This window comes from Artemia franciscana, chromosome 4, assembly GCF_032884065.1.
Source record: "Artemia franciscana chromosome 4, ASM3288406v1, whole genome shotgun sequence".
NCBI lineage: Eukaryota > Metazoa > Arthropoda > Branchiopoda > Anostraca > Artemiidae > Artemia > Artemia franciscana.
In genome coordinates this window covers 27,040,485-27,066,520 of record NC_088866.1, presented here as the reverse complement: position 1 = coordinate 27,066,520, position 26,036 = coordinate 27,040,485, and the positions used below count along the sequence as shown (strand labels likewise).

The 26,036-nt window shown below is 35.4% G+C and overlaps 1 protein-coding gene across 5 annotated transcripts in view; it reads right to left on the bottom strand.

Annotated features, from left to right (window-relative positions):
- LOC136026231 (poly(A)-specific ribonuclease PARN-like) overlaps positions 1–26,036 on the bottom strand; it is an 89,325-nt gene that overhangs the window by 24,520 nt on the left and 38,769 nt on the right. For all 5 annotated transcript variants that reach the window (XR_010617248.1, XM_065702572.1, XM_065702571.1 and 2 more), the window contains exon 9: positions 8,682–8,760. Coding sequence is in view for 4 of the 5 variants with exons in the window: in XM_065702572.1 (XP_065558644.1) it covers positions 8,682–8,760 (79 nt within the window). In the remaining variant the exon portion in view is untranslated. The remainder of the gene's footprint in view (positions 1–8,681; positions 8,761–26,036) is intronic.

Here is a 26,036-nt window from a genome sequence, read left to right as displayed (position 1 = left end):
GCCTATTTTTAGTTGTAGCAGGTGTGGTGGACACCCTGAAGGATCTATGGAATTTAAAAATTCAGATGGATAATTAACCGCTTCATTTGGTTCCGAAATACAAATTAACTGCGTAAAACTTGCGAATATACAACATTCTTCACTGTCCAATTCTCGCTGCATATAAATAGATTGTCAGGTTTACCGACCCTCGAACATGCAACGTACAATTGTCCATGGGAAAAACAATCAGTATTAAGATCAATACCACATTTTTCTAATGATTGACCTTGAGCTTTGTTAATGGTGATTGCAAATGCTAATCGAATTGGGAATTGCAATCTTTTAAATTGAAAAGGCAGATCTGTTGGAATCATGGGAATGCGAGGAATAAGAACAGCCTCACCCTCAAAAGGCCCTGTCAGGATTGTGGCCTCTATTAGGTTTTCCATTGTTTTTTTTACGGCAAGTCGAGTGCCATTGCAAAGCTTTGGTGGGTTTATATTTCTTAAAAGTATTATTGGTACGCCTATTTTTAGTTGTAGCACGTGTGGTGGAAACCCTGAAAGATCTATGGAATTTAAAAATTCAGATGGATAATTAACCGCTTCATTTGGTTCCAAAACTGTGTCGACTGACTTGTAAAGGACTGCCTGGTCTTGAATCTTGGTCAAAACAATATTGTTGATTTCGTGGACGTCTATATTTTTGGGTGCGAGAATCGCTCTTTCACTTAGCCATTTATTATTTTTATAATTTTTTAGAATATTCGGAAATACTTTTTCAATCAATTCATTTTTGGACGTCACTAAATTACAGAAATCAGCAGGTAGTTGTATACGTCCTGAAATTGAGTCTACTGGGAGCTTTCCGTTTCCCATTGCCAGCAATTGATCTGAAAATGTTTGACCAGAGTCATCGTTTTGCAATCGGACACGCATATTTGTAGTTAATTTTAATGTTTTTACGTGTGCCCATAAATTAGAATTTTTCAGGCAAGCATTCATTTCGTCTGCAGGAGTTGATCTAGGTATTATAGGTAATGTAAGCCTGTTTCCCTGCTGGTCTTTTGATTCCTCGGCACGCCTTCTTTTTTCACTTTCTCTTTTAGCAGCAAGTCTGCTTCTGCGTTGCTCTGGTAGTTCCTCGGCATGCTTTCTGTTCTTTCTTTCTCTATCAGCCTCAAGCCTGTTTCCCTGCTGGTCTTTTGATTCCTCGGCACGCCTTCTTTTTTCACTTTCTCTTTTAGCAGCAAGTCTGCTTTCGCGTTGCTCTGGTAGTTCCTCGGCACGCTTTCTTTTCTGACTTTCTCTATCAGCAGCAAGTTTTTTGGCATAGACTCTTTGATCATCTTCATCAGTCATTGTAAACTTAAACATTAATAGAATTCTACGCGAACATATGTCTTATATAACTTGAATGACGTCATCTTCAAAGCAAAAATGATGGCAACTAATTTCATGACGTCAGCCGAAACATGACGTCACCTGATCCACAGATCCACAGATCCACAGATCCACAGACAACTTATTTTTATATATATAGATATATATATATATATATATATATCTTTTCTTAGTTTTTTTCTTTTTTAGTTTTTCTTTTTTAAGTTTCTTCTTTTTATTGATTTGTTTTCTTCAATTTGTCAATTTTCATTCTAATATTCACACTTGGAAAAATCTTTACGTGCCAAGCAAGCTAAAGCTCCAACAATTTATAATAAACCTCAAATTTTGGGTATTGGTTTTAAGGTTTTCGAATTACCTTAATCTTTTGTCAAAATATATTGAAATATTTGTGCAATTCCCAGTTTTTTTTTTAGGTTTTTTCTTTTTTTAGTTTTTTAGCTTTTTTTGTTATTTTTTCTTTTTAGTTTTTTACCTTTTTATTTTTTTAATTTTTTACATTTTTTCTTTTTAGGTTTTTTCTTTTTTTAATTTTTTTTTATTTTTTAGTTTTTTCTTTTTAGTTTTTTACCATTTTTCTTTTTTTCAGTTTTCTTTTTCTTCTTTATTTTTGAGACGTCATATGCAAACCCTCAACACAAAAATACATACAACTTATTTTTATATATGTAGAAGATATAATCTGGCGTAACAGACATAGTGTAACAGACATAACAGACAGACAACTTATTTTATATATATAGATATCTATATATATAAAAATAAGTTGTCTGTGTGTGTGTGTGTCGAGTGACGTCATGCTTGTGTGTCGACTGACGTCATGTTTGTCGACTGACGTCATTATAAGGATTGAGCTGTATGCGTCATGAAGTTGTTTGTCGACTGACGTCATGTTTGTCAACTGATGAAATTACATACCGGGACACCGGGACACAAATGACGACCGGGACACAGGAAATATAAATGACGACCGGGACATAGGGACACAACTACAACGGGGACGCCGGGGGCACAGGCGGTATATATAAATGACGACCGGGACATAGGGACACAACTACAACGGGGACGCCGGGGGCACAGGCGGTATATATAAATGACGACAACACAGGGATTGTTCGAATAGAAATTACAGACCGGGACACAAATGACGACCGGGACACCGGGACACAGGGAATATAAATGACGACCGGGACACTCAAAGAGAAATTACAAACTGGGATACCGGGACAAAAATGACGACCGGGACACAGGGAATATAAATGACGACCGGGACACATCATTAGAATAATGAGGTACAGATCTGAATACGGATTGTTTTTCCCATGGACAATTATATGTTGCATGTTCAAGAGTCAGTAAACCTGACAATCTATTTATATGCACAGACAATGGGACAGCGAAGAATGTTGTATATTTCGCATGTTTTACGTAGATAAAAACATATATATGGATCTATCTCTATTCACAGGTGGGACAGAGGGACACAACTACAATGGCGTGTAACGACTTACGCGCGCGGGGGGCTTGGGGGGGGGGCGCGAATTGCCCCACCAACTAGGTGTTGGGGTGAAACACCCCAACAGCTAGTATATGTATATATATATATATATATATATATATACTAGCTGTTGGGGTGGCGCTTCGCGCCACCCCAACACCTAGTTGGTGGGGGCGCTTCGCGCCCCCCCAAAGCCCCCCCGCGCGCGTAAGTCATTACGCGCCATATTAGTTACGCGCCATTGTAGTTGTGTCCCTATGTCCCACCTGTGAATATAGATATATATATATATATATATATATATATATATATATATATATATATATATATATATATATATATGTTTTTAACTACGTAAAACTTGCGAATATACAACATTCTTAGCTGTCCCATTGTCTGTGCATATAAATAGATTGTCAGGTTTACCGACTCTTGAACATGCAACATATAATGGTCCATGGGAAAACAATCCGTATTCAGATCTATACCTCATGATTCTAATGATTGCCCTTAAGCTTTGTTGATGGTGATTGCTAATCGACCATTCCCTGAGTCGCCATCGTCATTTATATATCCCCCTGTGCACCCCGGCGTCCCCTTTGTAGTTATGTCCCTGTGTCCCGGTCGTCATTTATATTCCCTGTGTCCCGGTCGTCATTTGTGTCCCGGTGTTCCAGTCTGTGATTTCTCTTTGAGTGTCCCGGGCGTCATTTATATTCCTTGTGTCCCGGTGTCCCGGTCGTCATTTATATCCCCCTGTGCCCCCCGGCGTCCCCATTGTAGTTGTGTCCCTGTGTCCCGGTCGTCATTTATATTCCCTGTGTCCCGGTCGTCATTTGTATCCCGGTGTCCCGGTCTGTATATACATTCGTTTTTTAGTTTTGTTTTTCTCCTTTATTTTTTTCCTTTTTTCTTTTTTTTCTTTTTTAGTTTATTTAGATTTTTAGATTTTTTAGTTTTTTTATTAGTTTTTAGTTTTTTTGTAGTTTTTACCATTTTTTTTAGTTTTTTTAGTTTTTTTTTTTTACTTATGTCCTGGTCGTCATTTATACTCCCTGTGTCCCGGTCGTCATTTGTGTCTCGGTGCTTTGTTGATTGCTAATTTATATTATATTTATATTTATATTTTTTATATTTATTAATATTTTTTTAGTTTTCTTTTTCTCTTATTTTTCAGTTTTTTCCTTTTTTTTAGTTTTTTCTTTTTTAGTTTTTAGTTTTTTTTTGTTTTTTACCTTTTTTTAGTTTTTTTAGTTTTTTTAGTTTTTTAGCTTTTTTAGTTTTTTTATTAGTTTTTAGTTTTTTTTTAGTTTTAGCCTTTTTTTAGTTTTTTCAGTTTTTTTTAGTTTTTAGTTTTTTACCTTTTTTTAGTTGTTTTAGTTTTTTAGCTTTTTTAGTTTTTTTTCTTTTTAGTTTTTTTTGTAGTTTTTACCTTTTTTAGTTTTTTTTCTTCTTTTGTATTAGTGTGAAATAATTCAGACGTCATATGCGGACAAACACGACGTCACTCGACAGACAGACAGACAGACATAACCCACAAACAACTTATTTTTATATATATTTATTCATATTTTTTTAGTTTTCTTTTTCTCTTTTATTTTTCAGTTTTTTCCTTTTTTTAGTTTTTTTCTTTTTTAGTTTTTAGTTTTTTTTAGTTTTTTACCTTTTTTTAGTTTTTTTAGTTTTTAGCTTTTTTAGTTTTTTTATTAGTTTTTATTTTTTTTGTAGTTTTTGCCTTTTTTTATTTTTTTCAGTTTTTTTTTTAGTTATTAGATTTTTACCTTTTTTTAGTTTTTTTTAGTTTTTTAGCTTTTTTAGTTTTTTTTTCTTTTTAGTTTTTTTTGTAGTTTTTACCTTTTTTAGTTTTTTTCTTCTTTTGTATTAGTGTGAAATAATTCAGACGTCATATGCGAACAAACATGACGTCACCTGATCCATCCACAGATCCACACACAGACAACTTATTTTTATATATATAGATATATATATATATATATTTGCGTGTTATATGTGTTAAATTCTTATATATTTGATAAATAAATTACACTTCGCCTTACAATTTCCCTCCGAATGATGCTTTTCACAGTATCCTCAGAGCTTCTAGGAGATGATTTACTTTTTATTTGAATTTGAATTCATTGAATAATCTTGAGGCTTTAAAAGTCTTGAGACTATTCAAAGTCTCTAAGAACTCTGAGGGAAGGTTTTTTTTAGTCTTATGATCCGTGAGAGGAAAGGATCGTAGAAACTCTTTCATAAGTTCAGAACAATCTTTGGAGAACAATCAGAATAATTTTTATTATTTTTCTTATTTTCCAGATTGGCTTGCAATTCTTCAAGACAGAAGTGGGAATAGAAGTAGTAAAAGAAGAGACTTTTAAGAACTACAACAGTGTCACTTTCCAATTAAGTTTTCATAATCAAGGATACATCGAGTCACAGATGGAGAACAAGTTCCTCATCAGGGAAGAAGAATATCTTCCTGTCCAGGCTGACTTCATCTTTCAAACTTTCCCATTTTCACTCAGTTTTGAGTAATTACGGTTTATTCTAATTTATCACGAGACCTATATAATGACCTATATATAAGACTTGTAGTTCATAAGCGTATATTGAAAAAATCGTTTATTTATAATTTTACACACAGAGTAGGCTAATATACGTGTTATTTAAAGATAGAACTATATTAAAAAGCAATATCCACAAGTAGGGTTACGACCAGCCCTGCAGGAAATTAAAATACTAATTACGATATTTTTTTTAATGTAACCCTGCTAAAGTTGATTTTTCACTTGGGTATACGGTCAGAACTTGAAGTTTTTTTTTTTCAGCTTTTCAAAATCTTTCCAAAATAATTTCATGCTTCCTTTTTTGAGTAATGAAACTATAATAATTTGAACTTGGCTTTTAAAAAGTTTGCACAAAGGCTATCATATCCTGCAAAACTTTAAAGAGAAAGCAGAAGTATTTTGCAGATATATATATATATATATATATATATATATATATATATATATATATATATATATATATATATATATATATATATATATATATATATATATATACTAGCTGTTGGGGTGGCGCTTCGCGCCACCCCAACACCTAGTTGGTGGGGGCGCTTCGCGCCCCCCCCCAAGCCCCCCCGCGCGCGTAAGTCGTTACGCGCCATAATAGTTACGCGCCATTGTAGTTGTGTCCCTATGTCCCACCTGTGAATATAGATATATATATATATATATATATATATATATATATATATATATATATATATATATATATATATATATATATATATATATATATATATATATATATATATATATATATATATATATATATATATATATATATATATATATATATATATATATATATATATATATATATATATATATATATATATATATATATATATATATATATATATGGTTTTAACTACGTAAAACTTGCGAATATACAACATTCTTTGCTGTCCCATTGTCTTTGCATATAAATAGATTGTCAGGTTTACCGACTCTTGAACATGCAACATATAATGGTCCATGGGAAAACAATCTGTATTCAGATCTATACCTCATGATTCTAATGATTGCCCTTGAGCTATGTTGATGGTGATTGCTAATCGACCATTCCCTGTCCCGGTCGTCATTTACATCCCCCTGTTTCCCCCGGTGTCCCCGTGGTAGTTGTGTCCCTGTGTCCCGGTCGTCATTTATATTCCCTGTGTCCCGGTCGTCATTTGTATCCCGGTGTCCCGGTCTGTATATACATTCGTTTTTTAGTTTTGTTTTTCTCCTTTATTTTTCTCCTTTTTTTTTCTTTTTTAGCTTATTTAGATTTTTAGATTTTTTAGTTTTTTTATTAGTTTTTAGTTTTTTTGTCCCGGTCGTCATTTATATCCCCCTGTTTCCCCCGGTGTCCCCGTTGTAGTTGTGTCCCTGTGTCCCGGTCGTCATTTATATTCCCTGTGTCCCGGTCGTCATTTGTATCCCGGTGTACCGGTCTGTATATACATTCGTTTTTTAGTTTTGTTTTTCTCCTTTATTTTTTTCCTTTTTTTTTCTTTTTTAGTTTATTTAGATTTTTAGATTTTTTAGTTTTTTTATAAGTTTTTATTTTTTTTTTTCTTTTTAGTTTTTTTGTAGTTTTTACCTTCTTTTTAGTTTTGTTAATTTTTTTTTTACTTATGTCCTGGTCGTCATTTATACTCCCTGTGTCCCGGTGCTTTGTTGATTGCTAATCGAACATTCCTTTTGTCCTGGTCGCTTTCTCTTTGAGTGTCGTCATTTATTTTTTTCTTTTTTAGTTTTTTAGTTTTTTAGCTTTTTTATTTTTTTTATTAGTTTTTAGTTTTTTTTTTGTAGTTTTTGCCTTTTTTTTTAGTTTTTTTAGTTTTTTAGCTTTTTTATTAGTTTTTAGTTTTTTTTGTAGTTTTTGCCTTTTTTTAGTTTTTTAGCTTTTTTATTTTTTTATTAGTTTTTAGTTTTTTTTGTAGTTTTTGCCTTTTTTTAGTTTTTTCAGTTTTGACGTCACCTGATCCAGTTTTTTCAGGTGACGTCACCTGATCCACGATCCACAGATCCACAGACAACTTATTTTTATATATATAGATAGTTTTTTTTTTTTACTTATGTCCTGGTCGTCATTTATACTCCCTGTGTCCCGGTGCTTTGTTGATTGCTAATCGAACATTCCTTTTGTCCTGGTCGCTTTCTCTTTGAGTGTCGTCATTTATTTTTTTCTTTTTTAGTTCTTTTAGTTTTTACCTTTTTTAGTTTTTTTTAGTGTTTTAGATGAAATTAGTTTTTTTTGTAGTTTTTGCCTTTTTTTAGTTTTTTTAGTTTTTTAGCTTTTTTATTAGTTTTTAGTTTTTTTTGTAGTTTTTGCCTTTTTTTAGTTTTTTTAGTTTTTTAGCTTTTTTATTTTTTTTATTAGTTTTTAGTTTTTTTTGTAGTTTTTGCCTTTTTTTAGTTTTTTCAGTTTTGACGTCACCTGATCCAGTTTTTTCAGGTGACGTCACCTGATCCAGTTTTTTCAGGTGACGTCACCTGATCCATCCACAGACAGACAACTTATTTTTATATATATAGATATATATATATATATATACATATATATATATATATATATATTCTTTTAGCTGATTGTGATTGACAATAATAAAAAGCCTCAGATCAAACAGCACTTTTATAGACGACCTTTAGCACGTCCAAACACCATCCAAACGGACCTGTTTATGGTGGCCCACTACAATGTACGTGATCCCAGATCCAAGTTTGACCAGTTCTTATATTTAGTGAACTTGATCACTATTTAGTGAATCCAGACCAGTGATATCACCATTCAGGTAATCTTTTCCTCATCTACATAAACGACATAATAGATAACCCCGCAAGCCCTCCAAAACGACTGTTGTTTCTGATTCACGTTCAAGATCTGTGTCCAGCGTAGAATCCGGCACGAACATATCATTGCTAAGGCAACCTCTGCAACGATGTAGACTTTTTTCAGCCTAAAGATAACGATAATGACCTCTCAGCCTTCGCCGATGATGCTATACTGCTGTGAAAAGAATAAAACAAGACTCATGTCTAAACTGAGGGATGACCTGGAGAAGTAATATCTCTGGATGGAAGCTAGCTAACTTATTATTAATATTGAAAAGTCTTAATTTTTTCCAAAAACGATTTTTAACCCAATGTATACGCAAAGTATCCCAAACACCAATTTTCTTCGACTACGTTTTCAATTTCACAACCTACTTAAAAAAGAAAGAAGAGAAAAAAAAAACTCACTTGTTCAAGTAGGGCTCTGTTAATGGAAATTCAACGAAACCCGTGGACTCCAACAAAGAGACAGTTCCTCCAATTTTTGCTGCAAAAAAAGAAAGAAAGAAAAAACCCAAAAAATAACAAGAATCGTATACATGAGCAGATGGGAGTTCAAAAGAGGGGATAGTAAAAAGAGAAAGAGAGAGAGAGAGAGAGAGAGAGAGAGAGAGAGAGAGAGAGAGAGAGAGAGAGAGAGAGAGAGAGAGAGAGAGAAAGAAAGAGGGAAAGGAAGAAAAAGAGAGAGGACAGAGTAAAAATGGAAATAGGGGAAAGCAAGAGAGCGGGGAAGAAGAGACGGAAAGAGAGAAGGTAAACAGTTAATTCAAATAAAAACTAAGAATGGGCAACTTAATGTAAAACATGTCTCCATACCATACTCGGTTAAGATTTTTTTATTATCACCAATTCATAGCAAAACCAGAATATCTGAGCCTATAACACTATGCAAACTCTTCTATCCCACATTATTCGTAGCTTTATTTGTTGATCCCAACCATTGTATATATATTTTTTTATAACATTTTCCCATCTCATTCGAGGCCATCTCACTTTTCATTAGGTCTGGCTCAATAAAAACTGCAACTTTTATCCTGAAGAACTTTACTCTGAAAGTTCCATTTAGGTTTCTATTCAGGACAAGCCCAACTTGTGTCCTGGATTACCAAAAGCACGAAGTGTGGTACCTTATCTTAAATGTCGTAGATACTTGTCTTACAAAATAATAATAACAAAATATTTGCAGTTATCAAAGTTAATAACTCTTTTAAGGGCGCGCATGTCACCGGTCGGATGAAAAGTGCAATTGTGCAGTGGGGTTGTTTATTAGTTTGCGACAGTTTGACTTCTCCCAATCTCGATTAAAAACTATTTAAATCCCATTCTTCAGTATGAGAGCCCTTTGTGTGACCCACAACAATATGATAATAATCTGAAGAAATATCGGGAAAGAACTCAAAAACGGGCTGTTTACAATGTACAAGTTCTTCATAATTTTTTGCGAAAAACATTATCCATATTTGTGCCAACCCTCGTCACGAAAATCGACTAGCACCACCCAAATGTAGGATAAAGCGCCATTTGGTTCCTTTTATAGCTTTATTGTCATTGTTTGTAACCAGTAACAACCAATGAACTCCTTATTTAGTTTGTACAAAACAATGCCCTTTAGTCTGGTCTTGGTTGTCATTGCTATTTTGTCAATAATTGATTTTGGTTCTACAATTTTACACCTTACACAACAATGGGAATAAAATAAGGTTTTTCAAAAGAAAGATCTAGTTTCTATATTTGACCTCGAATATGTGTCTTTTATCTGTTAAGTCCATTATACAAATTATTCAGTCTGCAAGAAAGCCACAAAACAAGGGTGTGGGTCCCAAACAGTGGTTAATCCACATCGCAACATTAAACAAGGTCGACGGTTGATTTTTAGTGTGCAGCTTATTTTTCAAAACTATCTCTTCAAATCTTAGAGCCTACTTGCTCGTGTAAAAGATACGATTAATAAGATAACCCTTGTTATTCAGCTTTGTTTGCTTCAGTTATCTTTTTTCTTGTTCTGCTTTGAAAATTAATCTCACGTAAATAGCGACGAAGACCACACTGCCTTTTCATATCAAACAAACACAACTTATAAACAATAGGGAAATTTTTCCAAGACAGTGGAATTCAATTCAGTGAACGTTTCAGCCCTATGTCCAAGGGCCGGCTTCAGCACAACACCAGAGAAAAAATATATAAGTAAAAACTTACATTAAACTGTGAAAATTAAAGCTAGAAATTTTTTTATACAAACTTTTTAAAACAACCCTAGCACCCTTACTTCAACGAAGTTCAACCAGGACTCCTGGTGTTGTGCATATTTTTTTCTGGTGTTGTGCTGAAGACGGCCCTTCGACATAGGGCCGAAATATTCACTGTATTGAATTCCACTGTCATGGAAAAATTTCCCTATTGTTTCTAAGTTGTGTTTATTTAATTAATCTCACCTTTATTTTTCCGTTCCTGCATTATCTATTTATTTATATTTTGCATTATTCTTACTTATTTTTCCATTTTCTTCGACTCCCAAACTGACTCGGAATCAGAAATGTTTCGAGTAGTTGTTGATTATTTCATATTTCTACGATAATGGTCGTAGACAGATAGCACCTAACATGAAACATGTTCAGAATCTGTCTGAACATGGAAGTTCAGACAGATAGCATCCTATAGCATTTTTTTTTTTTTTACAAAAATCTTATAGCAAAATTCTATGGTTTTTGATGAATGCTATTCAAAAACAAAGCAGTTTTTGACCACAGTATACTTTGGCCCAAACCAATAAGTTAGAGTCAAGGAAGGTGAATTGGAATCAACTCCAAGATCTGGATACAACAAACTACAAATAGCTGACCGAGGACGAAGACATGGTACCTCAAGCACCACACGTTCCTTGGGTATTAGTCTACAGTACAACAGTATAGCAACATCAATTTCCACTTCAACCGCCATTTGCAGTGTCCATACATAAATCATAAGGGCTAACTTTCAAATTTGTTGGAGTTGGCCTTTGTGCACCTGTTTTTAATTACGGTATGTTGCAGGTAACCTTTTCTCGCATTAAAAGATAACGTGGATTGAAAGCTCTACTACACCTCCAAATGAACGGCAAATATATAATGTTATATAGGAAGCATTGAACAATCCCCACGAAGCCTCTTTTAACTAATGTTATTTGCCTTTTTATGGCACTTGGTATCTACCAAGTGACCTATGGCGATCGCAAATTCTGTCGGTCGGTCTAGAGTGGGGGGACGACTAAGCCGAAAAAATTAGAAAAATGAGGTAATTTTAACTTACGAACGGGTAATCGGATCTTAATGAAATTTGATGTTTGGAAGGATATCATGTCTCAGAGCTCTTATTTGAAATCCCGACCGGAACCGGTGACATTGGGGGGGGTTGAGGGGGGAACCTAAAATCTTGGAAAACGCTTAGAGTGGAGGGATCGGGATGAAACTTGGTGGGAAAAATGAGTACAAGTCTTAGATACGTGATTGACATAACCGGAACGGATCCGCTCTCTTTGGGGGAGTTGGGGAGGGGAGGGTTAATTCTAAAAAATTAGAAAAAAATGAGGTATTTTTAACTTACGAAGGAGTGACCGGATCTTCATGAAACTTCATATTTAGGAGGATCTCGTAACTCAGATCTATTATTTAAAATTCCGACCGGATCCAATGTCACTGGGGGAGGGACCAAAAATCTTGGAAAATGCTTAAAGCGGAGAGATCAGGATGAAAGTTGGTGGGAATAATAAGCACAACTCCAAGATACGTGACTGACATAAACGAAACGGATCTGCTCTCTTTGGTGGAGTTGGGGGGGGGGGGGGGGTTGTGGGTAACTCGGAAAAAATTAGAAAAAATGACGTATTTTGAACTAACGAAGGAGTGATCAGATCTTAATGAAATTTCATATTTAGAAGGACTGTGTAACTCAGATCTCTTATTTTAAATCCCGACCAGATCCTGTGTCAGGGGGGAGGGGGTGGAGTTGGGAGGAGGGAGCGGGAAATCTTGGAAAATGCTTAAAGCGGAGAGATCAGGGTGAAACTTGGTCGGAAGGATAAGCACAAGTCCAAGATACGTGACTGTCATAACTGGACCGGATCCGCTCTCTTAGGTGGAGTTGTGGGGTGGGAGTAATTCGAAAAAATTAGAAAAAATGAGGTATTTGTAACTAACGAACGGGTTATCAGACCTTAATGAAATTTAATATTTAAAAGGATCTTGTGCTTTAGAGCTCTCATTTCAAATCCCTACCAGACCTGGTGACATTGGGGGGAGTTGGAGGGGGAAACCGGAGTTCTCGGAAAACTTGAAAATTGAGGTATCTTTATCTTATGAATGGGTGATCAGATCTTAATGAAACTTGATATATAGAAGGATCTTATGTCTCAGATGCTCCATTTTCAAATTCGAATCGGATCCAGGAGGGGGAAAACAGAAATCTTGGAAACGGGAAGTCTTGGAAAACACTTAGAGTGGAGAGATCGGGATGAAACTTGATGGGAACAATAAGCACAAGTTATAGATACGTGATTGAAATAATTGGAACGGATCCATTATCTTTGGGGGAGCTGGGGGGTGTTAATTTGGAAAAATTAGAAAAATTGAGGTATTTTTAACTTAAGAACGGGTGACCAGATCTTAATGAAATTTGATATTTAGAAGGAACTCATGTCTCAGAGCTCTTATTTCAAATCCCGACCAGATCTGCTGACATTGGAGGGAGTTGGAGGAGGGTGCCGGAAATCTTGGAAAACCTTAGAGTGGAGATATCGGGAAGAAACTTGGTGGGTAGAATAAGCAAATGTCATAGATAGATGATTGACGTAACCGGACTGGATCCGCTCTCTTTGGGGGAGTTAGCTTCTGGACGTGCTAGGACGATGAAAATTGGTAGGCGTGTCATGGACCTGCACAAATTGACTTGATAAAGTCGTTTTCCCCGATTTGACCATCTGGGGGGCTGAAGGGAGAGGAAAAAAATAGAAAAAATGAGGTATTTTTACTTACATTTGGGTGACCAGATCTTAATGAATTTTGATATTTAGAAGGACCTCGTGACTTAGAGCTCTTATTTTAAATCCCGACCAGCAATAAGCCTCTGATTTTCCTTTTAAATCCATCTATTGATTCTTGGAATTTTGCTAGAGCTCATACCATATGAGCTCTGGGCTCTTCCGGCCTCGTCACAAGTGCCATATGAGCTCTTAACTTGTTTATTAATTAAACGAGTAATATTTGTGCACATGTGTTTATTTTTCCTAAAAATCGGTTTTATATGTCGTCTTTTCCCCCTGAAAATTGACTTACTGACATTTCTGCCCTCAAAAACGATTTAAGTAGGTCACAACTTTAAGGAAGAAATCTTTTTTTCCTATGGTGGTAAAAGTTCATATTAATCTCCGATTAGCAAGAATTAAGCTACGACAAGAATTAAGCTACGGCAAGAATTAAATACATACAAAAATGCCGAGTTCAGCAATGTCTGATGAATGAAGAAATTATATAGTGAATTCAATTCCTTCTTCCTGCAATCCTTTCACAGAATCTGTCATTTTAAAAGATTGGTATTCTCCTGGGATTCGTAATGATTCTCACTGTTTCTTCTCTTCAAACCGCAGATTTCTTCTGGCGTGAATTCCTCCGTCCTGTTTATCCTTCCAGAGAATCATATATTTTATGGGATTTGCATTCCCTTGAGATTAGTTGTGATTCATTATGTTGCTTTTCTTTTACTTTAGCTGCTCAGAGTCATTCATCCTCTTGTATAAGTTCGCATGACGTCAGATACAAAAACTTCTTTTTCAGCGTTTCCCCGGTAATTATATTGTTGCCTTAATTGTGCTATATGGGTTAGTAGTAAACCGATATGTCCAATTGCATATACTCTCTTAAATATCTAAATTTCAATAGCAAACTATAATAAATCGGTTGTTATTATTTAATTTTAAGTCATAGGGTTATTTAATTTTAAGTCACTTCAAACTAAATAGAAAATTCTCGCATGAATTCAGTTCATTCTTCCTGTGTAACCTACATTGACTTATCATCCAACCACAGATTTCGTTGTGCAGCATATTCGTTTAAAATCCTACATGATTCTCGTTCCACGCCTTTTTGCTTTAGCTCCTCAGTCATTCATCCTCTTGTATAATTTTTGCATACGTCATAATTACTAAAAAACGATTCCAACCCTAAGAAAAAATGACAAAATTTGCGCAGACTAATGTGAAATTCTATTCCAGCTTTTTCTAAGAAATTAATTTTGCTTTCGTTACGTTGTTACATAATTAAGTAAAAACCAGGCGTTTTCATTAAACATACCATCTAAAATTTCTGAATTATACATAACTATCATGTTATTCTTTGTTTTTGAATCATGTGATGGCAAATCAGTAATTTCAACATAATTAAGGAACTCTAAAGTGAATTCAATCCATCCTTCCTGTTTATCCTTCACAAAATCATGACTTTTCTAGGAATTATATTTCCTTCGGAGGCGATCAACAATATCAACATCAATTTTATTTATTTATTTAGCGAGCGGCGTTAAAATAACGCGTTTCTGGATTCCAATGTACTTTCGACTACTATTCAAATGCTTCTTGGTCGATTGAAAATGCTTGTTGTCGCTTGTATTTTAACCACTGATTTCACTAGGCATGACATTCGCTTCTTACTGTTGCTTGTTTTCTAACAGCAGATTAATTTGAACTTATTTTCCAGCTTTTCTCCAGTAATAATTTTTGCTTTGATAACGTTAACTTATAATTCAGTAACAGTCAGGCGTGGTCAATCGCACATATATACTGAAAAGCATTAGCATGTTTATCATACTCTTCTTAAGTTATAACTCACAGGGTGGCAAATCAGAAACTTCAATTGATTTAACAAATTCTAGCGTGAATTCAATTACTCCTGCTTTTTATCCTTCACAAATTTTAACTTTTACAGGATTTGTATTTTCGACAATCGACAATCTTAACATTACTCCCTTCCTTATTGATCGGCGCTAAAATAACACGTAAGTAAGGCAACAATCGGATTCACGACACTTCTCTACTACTAAGGTTCCTGTGCTGATTGCAGTATGTTATTACAACATGTTCGATCTCTGGGGCCCGTATTACCAAACTAAGGTCAAACCTACTGCGCCAACATAGGACTAAAATAACACGTTATTATTATTATTTAAGAATTAACGACGCTTTTTGACTACTAAGGTCCCTGTGTCGGCCCTGCAGTGCATTCCTGCAGCGTGATTCGATCTCTGGGTCCCGTATTACCAAGCTAAGGTCAAATCCACTGCGCCACCACAGGACCTAAAATAACACGTTCCTTCATTATTTTGTAATTTTGAATACTTTGCGAATGCTTCATGTCCAATTGATAATGCTCCTTGTCTTCTAAACGCAATTTACAATTACGTTATTTCTTGTTTATGAATTGCTGTAATTCTCACTGTTGTTTGTCTTCTAACCGCAGAATTCGTTGAGTGTTAATTTCGTTTGCAATTTCATGTGATTCTCCTAGTTACTTTTCTTCAAACTGCCGTATTCACTGCGCATCATTTTCCTTTGTGATAAATTATGATGCTCGTCATAACATGGCTTCTAACGGCACATTTTTTTTTAGCTTCACATGCAAGATTATTATTTCTGCTCATTTTGAATTTCAAATCATGTTTTGTATTATTGTATGAAAAATAGTAAGTCCTGTGGTGGCGCAGTGGATTTGACCTTAGCTAGGTAATACGGGACCCAGAGATCGAATCACGCTGCAGGAATGCACTGCAGGGCCGACGCAGGGACCTTAGTAGTCAAGAAGCGTCGTTAATTCTTAAATAAAATGAAAAATAGTAATGTTTTAATTTAGTTTACAAGGAAACTCCTTTTTTGGTGCAGTGGGTTTGATCTCAGCTTGTCAAAAAGGGATCCAGAGTTCAAACTCAGCTCCGGCAATACCCCGAAGGCCCGACACAAGGACCTTAGTACCCAAGAAGTGTCGTTAACAGGATACAATACAGTCTACAAGGAAATCCCTTATTCTCATAGCAATGATGGGGCTACATATTTATAGCTATTCACCCTACAGATAAAAAACATGAAACTGAGCATGAACGCTTATTTCCATTGAAGCTTAGTAATGTTTGAAATTTTTTTAGTTAAACAAAAAGGTATAAAAACTGACCTGAAACTATGAAGTAATATTTAAATTTTGTATCCAGCATTCTTTTCAAGTGTGTTAATTAAATACAGAAGAGCAATAGAAGCCAAAATTTGAAGATGGAGTAGCATTTGTGCGATGGAATAAAATGCAAAATTAATCTGAGAAAATAATTTAAATGATAAAAATGAGCCTAAAAATTACGTATGTAAAATCAAAATTTCAACAGCAAGAAATTATAAGGACGTTATTTAAAGTTTTTCTTTAAATAGTTTTCATTTGAGGTAATCACCTATTTTCAGAGCCCTGTTTAAATGCCGCGTATTTTATCAGAAACTGGTGCCTCAAGAGTTAAAGTAATAAACAAACCCGCGTTAAAATATCTCTTCTCTGACCCGTTTACAACTCTCGTTGATCTTCAATGGAGATGGATTATCATAATTTACGCCGTCTCAAATTGGATTATTTGGCTCATTTTTTCAGTTGCATGGTGGACACGATCGTATATTCATGGAGATTTCTTGCCAGAAAACCTGCCTGGGGGAATACAACAAAAGAGTGGGAATTTTACGCCCTGCGTTACCCAACTCTATGGCTTTGCATCTACCGGCCTTTTCAGTGTTGTCACGTCACAAACAATAGGCTATGGTGGTAGATACCCAACAAATGAATGCTTATACTTTTCTACCTTAGCGGTAGCCCTCCAGTCCCACATAAGCTCACTTTTAACATGTATTCTACTTGGAATAATTTATGCAAAGTTATCTAGGTCAAAGAAAAGAGCTAAAGGCTTTAAATTTAGCAAAATGGCCGTGCTTTATGTTGAAAATGAAATTTTCCATTTAGCCGTCAGAATTGGTGACTTGGCAAAATCACGGATTATTGGTGCAACCGTCACTGCAGAAATATTCATGAAAGAATTCGATGGTAAACGAAATATTACAGTTAGAAAGCCTTTAGAAGTCACATCAGAAAATAACTGTGGTTTATTTTTCTTCCTTGGGCCCCTAATACTAATTCATAGAATAACACCATCGTCCCCTCTATACCAAATGTCTCCAGAAGATCACCGTCGAAAGGATATCGAGATTATTATTATTGTACAAGGAAGCACCGAAGAAACTGGTGCAGCTATGCAGACTGTATCATCCTATACACACGAACAAATTCGTTGGGGTTACAAGTTTGAGGAAATAGTTAAATTCAGTAAAGACAAGAACACTCTTGAAGTTGACTACAATAATTTTGATATCTTGAAATACGTTTCAACAAGTGTATCACCAACTGCTTCACCCGAAGAGTATGACTTTTTGTGCAAGAATAAAAGAGATTCCACGCTAATCAATGAACAAGCAAATACAATTAGGTATTCCACAGTAATCAGAGAAGAACAGAATGCAGACGAAGCACAAACAGATGAAGAAAAAACAGTTGAAGCAAAGTAAAATATTTGAAATAAAACAAAAACAGATTAACCATAAATAGATGTAGCAAAAACAGATGAAGTAAAGAAAAAAAAATGAAGCACAAATACCTTTCTGCTTCATCTACTCATATTTTATATATAAACAAAACAGAATTCAATGGACCATTATAAACGTAAGAGGAAGGAAAAGGCAAGAACAAATACACAAAATAGACAACACATACAAACTATACACACATATATATATATCTATCTTCTATATATATAAAAATAAGTTGTCTGTCTGTGTGTCTGTCTGTGGATCAGGTGACGTCATGTTTCTGTGTTGACTGACGTCATGAAATTAGTTGTCGTCATTTTTGCTTTGACGGTGACGTCATTCAAGATATTTAAGACATATGTTCACGTAGAAATCTATTAATGTTTAAGTTTACAATGACTGATGAACTTACCATGGCAAAAGCCGATGAAGATGCTCAAAGAGTCTATGCCAAAAAACTTGCTGCTGATAGAGAAAGTCAGAAAAGAAAGCGTGCCGAGGAATCAAAAGAACAGCAAGGAAACAGGCTTGAGGCTGATAGAGAAAGAAAGAACAGAAAGCGTGCCGAGGAATCAAAAGAACAGCAAGGAAACAGGCTTGAGGCTGATAGAGAAAGAAAGAACAGAAAGCGTGCCGAGGAATCAAAAGAACAGCAAGGAAACAGGCTTGAGGCTGATAGAGAAAAAAAGAACAGAAAGCGTGCCGAGGAACTACCAGAGCAACGCGGAAGCAGACTTGCTGCTAAAAGAGAAAGTGAAGAAAGAAGGCGTGCCGAGGAATTACAAGAACAGCAAGAAATCAGGCTTGCTGCTGATAGAGAAAGTAAGAAAAGAAAGCGTGCCGAGGAATCACAAGAACAGCAAGAAATCAGGCTTGCTGCTGATAGAGAAAGTAAGAAAAGAAAGCGTGCCGAGGAATCAGAGCAACCTGAAAGTTATCGCCTGGCATTCAGGTACAACCCAGTCGATGATTATAGCTTGAGTAGATGTGTTCAAATCGGGACAATGTCTAAAATTTGTCCCTATTGCAAGGCCTTGAAATTCAATTCGTCTTCGTGGTGTGAAGACCATTTAGTCTAAAAAGGATAAAACTAATTGGACTGGTTTGACTGGATTTTATTGTCGCATTGCAAAGTGAAATAACTAACCGGTTTTGGCTCACCCGGAGATTTACTGTTTACCTGTGCTTGATTACATGCTGAATTAAATCAATAAGAAAGTGGCTTTATTGCAATCATTATGGCAGTATCACAAAAGAACTTTGATGAAGCAGTGAAGATTTTAACGGAAAAACTTGATGCCGTAATCCGTTCTCAAAGAGACATCAACAAGTCCATTCAGTCCCTTACAGGGGAAATAGCTACGCTAAAAAAGGATGCCTCCGATCGAGATATAAAAATTGGCCAACTGGAAAAGGAGTTGGAGGATCAAAAATTAAGGTGTGATCAACTGGAGAATCAGGTACTGGAAAGTGATGTCAAGGACCGCAAATTAAATTTGTTAATTCATGGCATGCCTACTGAGCGGCCGTCTCAAACAGTTGAAGAAAATGTGAAAATTTTTTTATCTGATACAATGGAGATAAGCGACCCCATTCAGATTACGAAGTGCTACCGTATGCTTGGTGGTTCCGTTAACGTTACTAATCGAAGGCCTCGTCCGGCACCTATATTTATCTCGGTTGTAAACGAACAGAACATTCAGAGGATTCTCAACTCAGTTCGTAAATTGAAGGGGAGCGGCATTCGTGTGTGCACGGATCTTCCCCCCAAGCTAAACGCTATTCGAAATGAACTTCTTGCGAAAGCAAAGGATTTACGTGAATCAGATTCCGCAAAGTTTACGCGTGTTAAACAGAAGGGCTCGAAGCTTTGGCTTGAATCCAAATCCACGGCCTCGTCACCCTGGGAAAGAGTGATGGACTAGTTATTGCTGTCCCTTTGTGATTATTATTAGTATTGTGATAGACATTTTGATTGATTTTCTTGCCACTTCTGTCACAGTGTTGTGTACATGTTGGGTTCTACAACCTCGTTTTTTGCGTATGATCTTTTTTTTAGTTTTCTAGTGTTAGTAGGTCTAGTGAAAAAAATCAAGTTTCGAGGTCTTGTTTGTTCTCTGCCACTTTTTTACCCGATTTGCCTGATTAGTGGTGCGGTGCCATTTCCATTTTTCCGTCGTGCCTGCCTGGGACATAAGGTAAAGATGAAATTTATATATAGCACGTGAGTAGTGGGGAGTCTGGGGGAGGATTGGGGAGCCGCCTCGATGATCAGCTTGATCTAAAAAATATTTATTATGATTTTTCCCCTTTTGCTAAAGGTGTTTATGATGATCATTTAGCTAGCCTTCCTGCTACTGATTTTTTATTTGAAGGGGATTTAGGAACACCTGTATTTGATGGGAACTTAAGATCAGCACTTTTTAACTGCAGAGGTTTGGCTAGTAGCCACGAGTTTGTTTCGCAGTTACTTTGTAACCACAGGGTAAGTATCTTAGGCCTATGTGAAACGTTTTTAAGTAATGAAAATGCAGAATTCATGAATTGTGATGGGTTTAAATTAATATCTAATAATAGGGAAAATAGACAGGGTGGCGGAGTTGGACTTTTTGTTCGGGATGATATTCCATTTGTTGTGAAGAAGCAACTATCTAAGCATGACCAAGAGATGACCTTTGAGAGCATTTGCATTGAGTGTGTGATTGATAATAGGAAAGTTCTTGTTTGTGTTGTTTATCGATCACCATCGGCTTCGTTACAAGAGTTTTTGCGAATTTATGAATTCTTCATTGAAGATGTGACTAATTTGAATTCTGAGCAAGTTCTGGTAATGGGTGATTTTAATATTAATTTATTGTTAGCTCAGACAAATAGACCGGGAATTTCTAATCATTTGCATGAAAAATCGCTTGAGTTTCTGTGCATGAACCTATCAAAATCACTTTTACCATCATGCAGGTCTGCGACCCGGGTTACGGAAGATACGGCTACTCTCATTGATAATATTTTTTCTACTATCCCCGTTACTCTTTCGCATATTATATTTACAGATGTTTCTGACCATTGTGTGGTAGTTGCGGATGTTGGAATTAATCACAGACCAAAATTTTCGGAATTTAAACAAACTCGAAAAATTGATAAAGAAGGAATGGATAAATTGAGGAACCTTTTGTATTTAAATGAATGGACTGCAATTCTAGAATGTGAATGCCCTGAGATTTCTACGGCTCTGTTTTTAAAATATTTCCGTGAGTGCTTGGATGAAGCATGTCCATTGAGACGCATTAAAATAAAAAAATATACACTCCCTAAAAAACCATGGATCTCACGCGGGCTTCTACACTCTATTTCAATAAAAAATAAGCTATTTAAAATATCTATGTCATTCCCATCTACTAAAAATAAAGAAGAGTTTAAAAAGTATAAAAATGTCCTGACACAGTTAATTCGGAAAGCAAAAGCTAGATATTTTGAAAAATCATTTGTAGAAGCTCGTGGGGATCAAAAACATACTTGGAGACTTATTAACTCTCTGTTGGGAAGGTCTCAAAAATCTTCATTTCCGAATGAAATGTTACGTGGTGATGGTTCTTTTTCTTCCGATAAGCAGGAAATAGTGAACTTGCTCAATGCTCATTTTGTAAGCATCGGTGAAAAAACAGCTAATGCATCTCATGTTTCTCCAAATAATAATAACAATGATTTATTTAAAGATCACATGCCCCCTCCCTCTGATAAAAGCATGTTCCTTTCCCCGGTTACTGAAATTGAACTAAAACAGATCATATCTAAAATGAAGAACGGTTCATCTGAAGCCCTTGATGGATCTTCTACTAATTTGGTCAAAGAAATATTCCCAGTTATATCACCGGTTTTATGCCACATTATTAATCTTATATTTGTAACTGGTGTCTATCCTTCAACATTTAAATCAGCAAGAATTGTGGCCCTACATAAAGGTGATGACCCGAGGCTTCCTGCTAATTATCGTCCTATATCGATACTCTCTGCTTTTTCGAAGGTTGTAGAGCGAGCACTGTATAACAGAATTTATTCTTTTTTTGAGAAATTTGATTACATTTCTAAACTTCAGTTTGGATTTAGAAAAGAGCATTGCAGTGATCATCCTATGGCTATTATTGTCCAACATATTAATGATTGTCTTGACCGTGGAGAAACGCCTGCAACTATATTTTTAGACATACAGAAAGCTTTTGATTCCATTTCTCATGAAATTCTTTTGTATAAGCTTTCGAATGCTGGTATTCGTGGTAATTGCCTTAGGTTACTTGAATCGTATCTTCATGGGAGGCAGCAGATACTTATATATAATGATGTTAGATCTGATTCTTTACAGCAGTCAGATAAGGTTGGTGTTCCCCAGGGATCCGTATTAGGACCTCTGCTTTTCCTAGTTTACATTAATGATTTGTGCTCAGCTTCTGGAGTTTCTTCTATAGACACTCAGTTTGCTGACGACACTGCAGCAACCGTTTCTGGTAAATCTCGTGAAGAGCTAGTGGTCAATTTAACATCCGCATATGATAGATTGTCTACTTGGCTCTCTGATAATAGACTACTTCTGAATAGAAAGAAGACTAAGTTTATTGTTTACAGCAGGACGGGTCACAAGTTTCCAGATATAGAATCAGTTTCCATTTCTGCGAATGAACCTGAGTCTGTTATTGAAAGGGTTGTATTGATAAGATATTTAGGAGTTGTGTTTGATGAGAATTTGTCATGGAAAGAGCAAATTAATCAGGTTAGAGCAAAGTCTGCCCGTGGAGTTGGTATAATGTGCAGACTGAAAAACCTTCTTCCATATTGCGCTCTTAAATCCATTTACTTTTCCCTTGTGCAATCCCATTTTGATTATGCATCTATTATTTTTTTGAACACTTTTAAAAGTAATGTTACCCCTCTACAGATTATACAAAATAAAGCAGTTCGTATACTTAAACCTTTTCTGCCATCGCCATCAAAGTTCCCCTTAAAATCCACAACAGAGACCCTTTTTTCACTTCATAATATTCTTCCTGTTCGGCAAAGTATCCAATTTTTAAGTGTTATGTTTAAGATTAAGCTTGAACGAGAAAAGCTCCCCAGATATTTTGCATCGATGGGTCTTATTTCTTCTCCTTCATCTTCACAAGTTGAAACCCGTGGTAAATATAATCTGCGGACTCCTATGGTAGTTACAGAGAGGTCGCGTTTTTGCCTGAGGTATTTGATTCCTCTACATTGGGAAAGTTTGATAAATGAGATTGATTTTAATATAAGCATAGATGCTATAAGACGGAAGTTGAAAAGAGTGCTGATTGAGAGTTATAAATCTAAATAATATGATTTTTTATTTTTTTTATTTTTTTTTTTAGGGATGTTTATATTTTTTTTTTTTTAGTATTGGGTTGGTCTCTGGGGTTCGCCCATGAGACCTCCAGATGTCTTTTGACTCACTTGGTTTTAAGTTGTAAATTTAATTGTGTCTCAGGATGGTGCGCGGAGGATGGAAGTGGTATCGTACGGCACGGGATTTGTTTTTTATTTATTTCTGTCAAGTTTGGTTAAGAGAAGTTTTTATTTTTAATTTTGTGCATATTTAGTGTTTCTTAAAGGTAGCTCAATTGCATTCGAGCTATACTCTCAGCCTTGAGTTACCTAATATTTTGTATATATTGGTTATAATAAAAGAACCTTGAACCTTGAACCTTGAAAAACAATGGGAATGTGTTGCGCCTCAGGAAAAGTTAAACTTCCTCTATTGGCTGCACCACCAGAGCCATTGAAAACGAATGAATGCTTGCCTGAAAAATTCTAATTTATGGGCACACGTAAAAATATTAAAATTAACTACAAATATGCGTGTCCGATTGCAAAACGATGACACAATCTATTTATATGCAGCGACAATTGGACAGCGAAGAATGTTGTATATTCGCAAGTTTTACGCAGTTAATTTGTATTGTATCTATCTATCTATCTATCTATCTATATAAAAACGAGTTGTGTGTATGCATGTTTGTTTGTTTGTAAAAAGAGCGTTTGCATATGATGTCATTATTAGTACATACGGCTTTGTATATGCAGAGACAATGGGAAAGCCAAGAATGTTGTATATTCGCAATTTTTACGTAGTTTAACTCCTGCAGACGAAATGAATGCTTGCCTAAAAAATTCTAATTTATGGGCACACGTAAAAATATTAAAATTAACTACAAATATGCGTGTCCGATTGCAAAACGATGACTCTGGTCAAACAGTAGACTCAATTTCAGGACGTATACAACTACCTGCTGATTTCTGTAATTTAGTGACGTCCAAAAATGAATTGATTGAAAAAGTATTTCCGAATATTCTAAAAAATTAAAAAAATAATAAATGGCTAAGTGAAAGAGCGATTCTCGCACCCAAAAATATAGACGTCCACGAAATCAACAATATTGTTTTGACCAAGATTCGAGACCAGGCAGTCCTTTACAAGTCAGTCGACACAGTTTTGGAACCAAATGAAGCGGTTAATTATCCATCTGAATTTTTAAATTCCATAGATCCTTCAGGGTTTCCACCACACGTGCTACAACTAAAAATAGGCGTACCAATAATACTTTTAAGAAATATCAACCCACCAAAGCTTTGCAATGGCACGCGACTTGCCGTAAAAAAAAAACAATGGAAAACCTAATAGAGGCCACAATCTTGACAGGGCCTTATGAGGGTGAGGCTGTTCTTATTCCTCGCATTCCCATGATTCCAACGGATCTGCTTTTTCAATTTAAAAGATCGCAATTCCCAATTCGATTAGTATTTGCAATCACCATTAACAAAGCTCAAGGTCAATCATTAGAAAAATGTGGTATAGATCTTAATACTGATTCTTTTTCCCATGGACAATTGTACGTTGCATGTTCGAGGGTCGGTAAACCTGACAATGTATTTATATGCAGCGACAATCGGAAAGCGAAGAATGTTGTATATTCGCAAGTTTTACGCAGTTAATTTGTATTGTATCTATCTATCTATCTATCTATATAAAAACGAGTTGTGTGGATGCATGTTTGTTTGTTTGTAAAAAGAGCGTTTGCATATGACGTCTTTATTAGTACATACGGCTTTGTATATGCACAGACAATGGGAAAGCCAAGAATGTTGTTTATTCGCAATTTTTACGTAGTTTGAAACACATATATAAATCTATCTATATTCACAGGTGGGACACAGGGACACAACTACAATGGCGCATAACTAATATGGCGCGTAACGACTTACGCGCGCGGGGGGCTTGGGGGGCGCGAAGCGCCACCCCAACAGCTAGTATATATATATATATGTATATATGTTTATATTTATATTTATATTGTAGTGTTTTGTTGTTTACTTTTATGTTGGTTTCGGTAAATGGTCTCATGCTCCATACTCTTTTTGTTTTCTTTTTTTATTTCTTTATTTTAGCACATCCTCACAAGCTCCGCTTTTGTTGTGCTATTATATAAAAATGATTATCTATATATATAAAAATAAGTTGTATGTATTTTGTATGTTTGAGGATTGACGTCATTTTAAGGGTTGAGCATTCTGACGTCAAGTAAGTATTTTGTATGTTTGTATATGACGTCATTATAAGTATATAAGGCTTGCGATTCAAAGAGAATATTTAGTATAAATCCTACAATGGCAGAAGAAACAGTCGAGGAATCTAATCGTGCGAGAAATTTTAGTTTAAATCCTACAATGGCAGAAGAAACAGCCGAGGAAGCGGCTCAAAGAGATAATGCCAAAAGGCTTGCGGCTAAAGAACGCAAAACCACGGAGTTAGATGAAAATCAACCTGGACAGCGAGAATCAAAACGTATCAAAACTGTAAATGATAGCGATGATGATTGGGTTTGGGATTTTGACTTGGATAAGGTCATCAATGCCTACCAGATTTTAGTTAAAAAAAAACAAAGGTTCGGCGATATGTATTTCACAGTGACGAAAGACAAGCCAAGGTAAAACAAACCAAACAACTTGAAAGTGATACCGATAAAAAAAAAAAAAAAAAAAAAAAAAAAAAAAAAAAAAAAAAAAAAAAACGACGCTGAGAGGACTATCGTTTCCCAGTTGCAACATCTTTTCCACAAAAATAGTAATTTAGT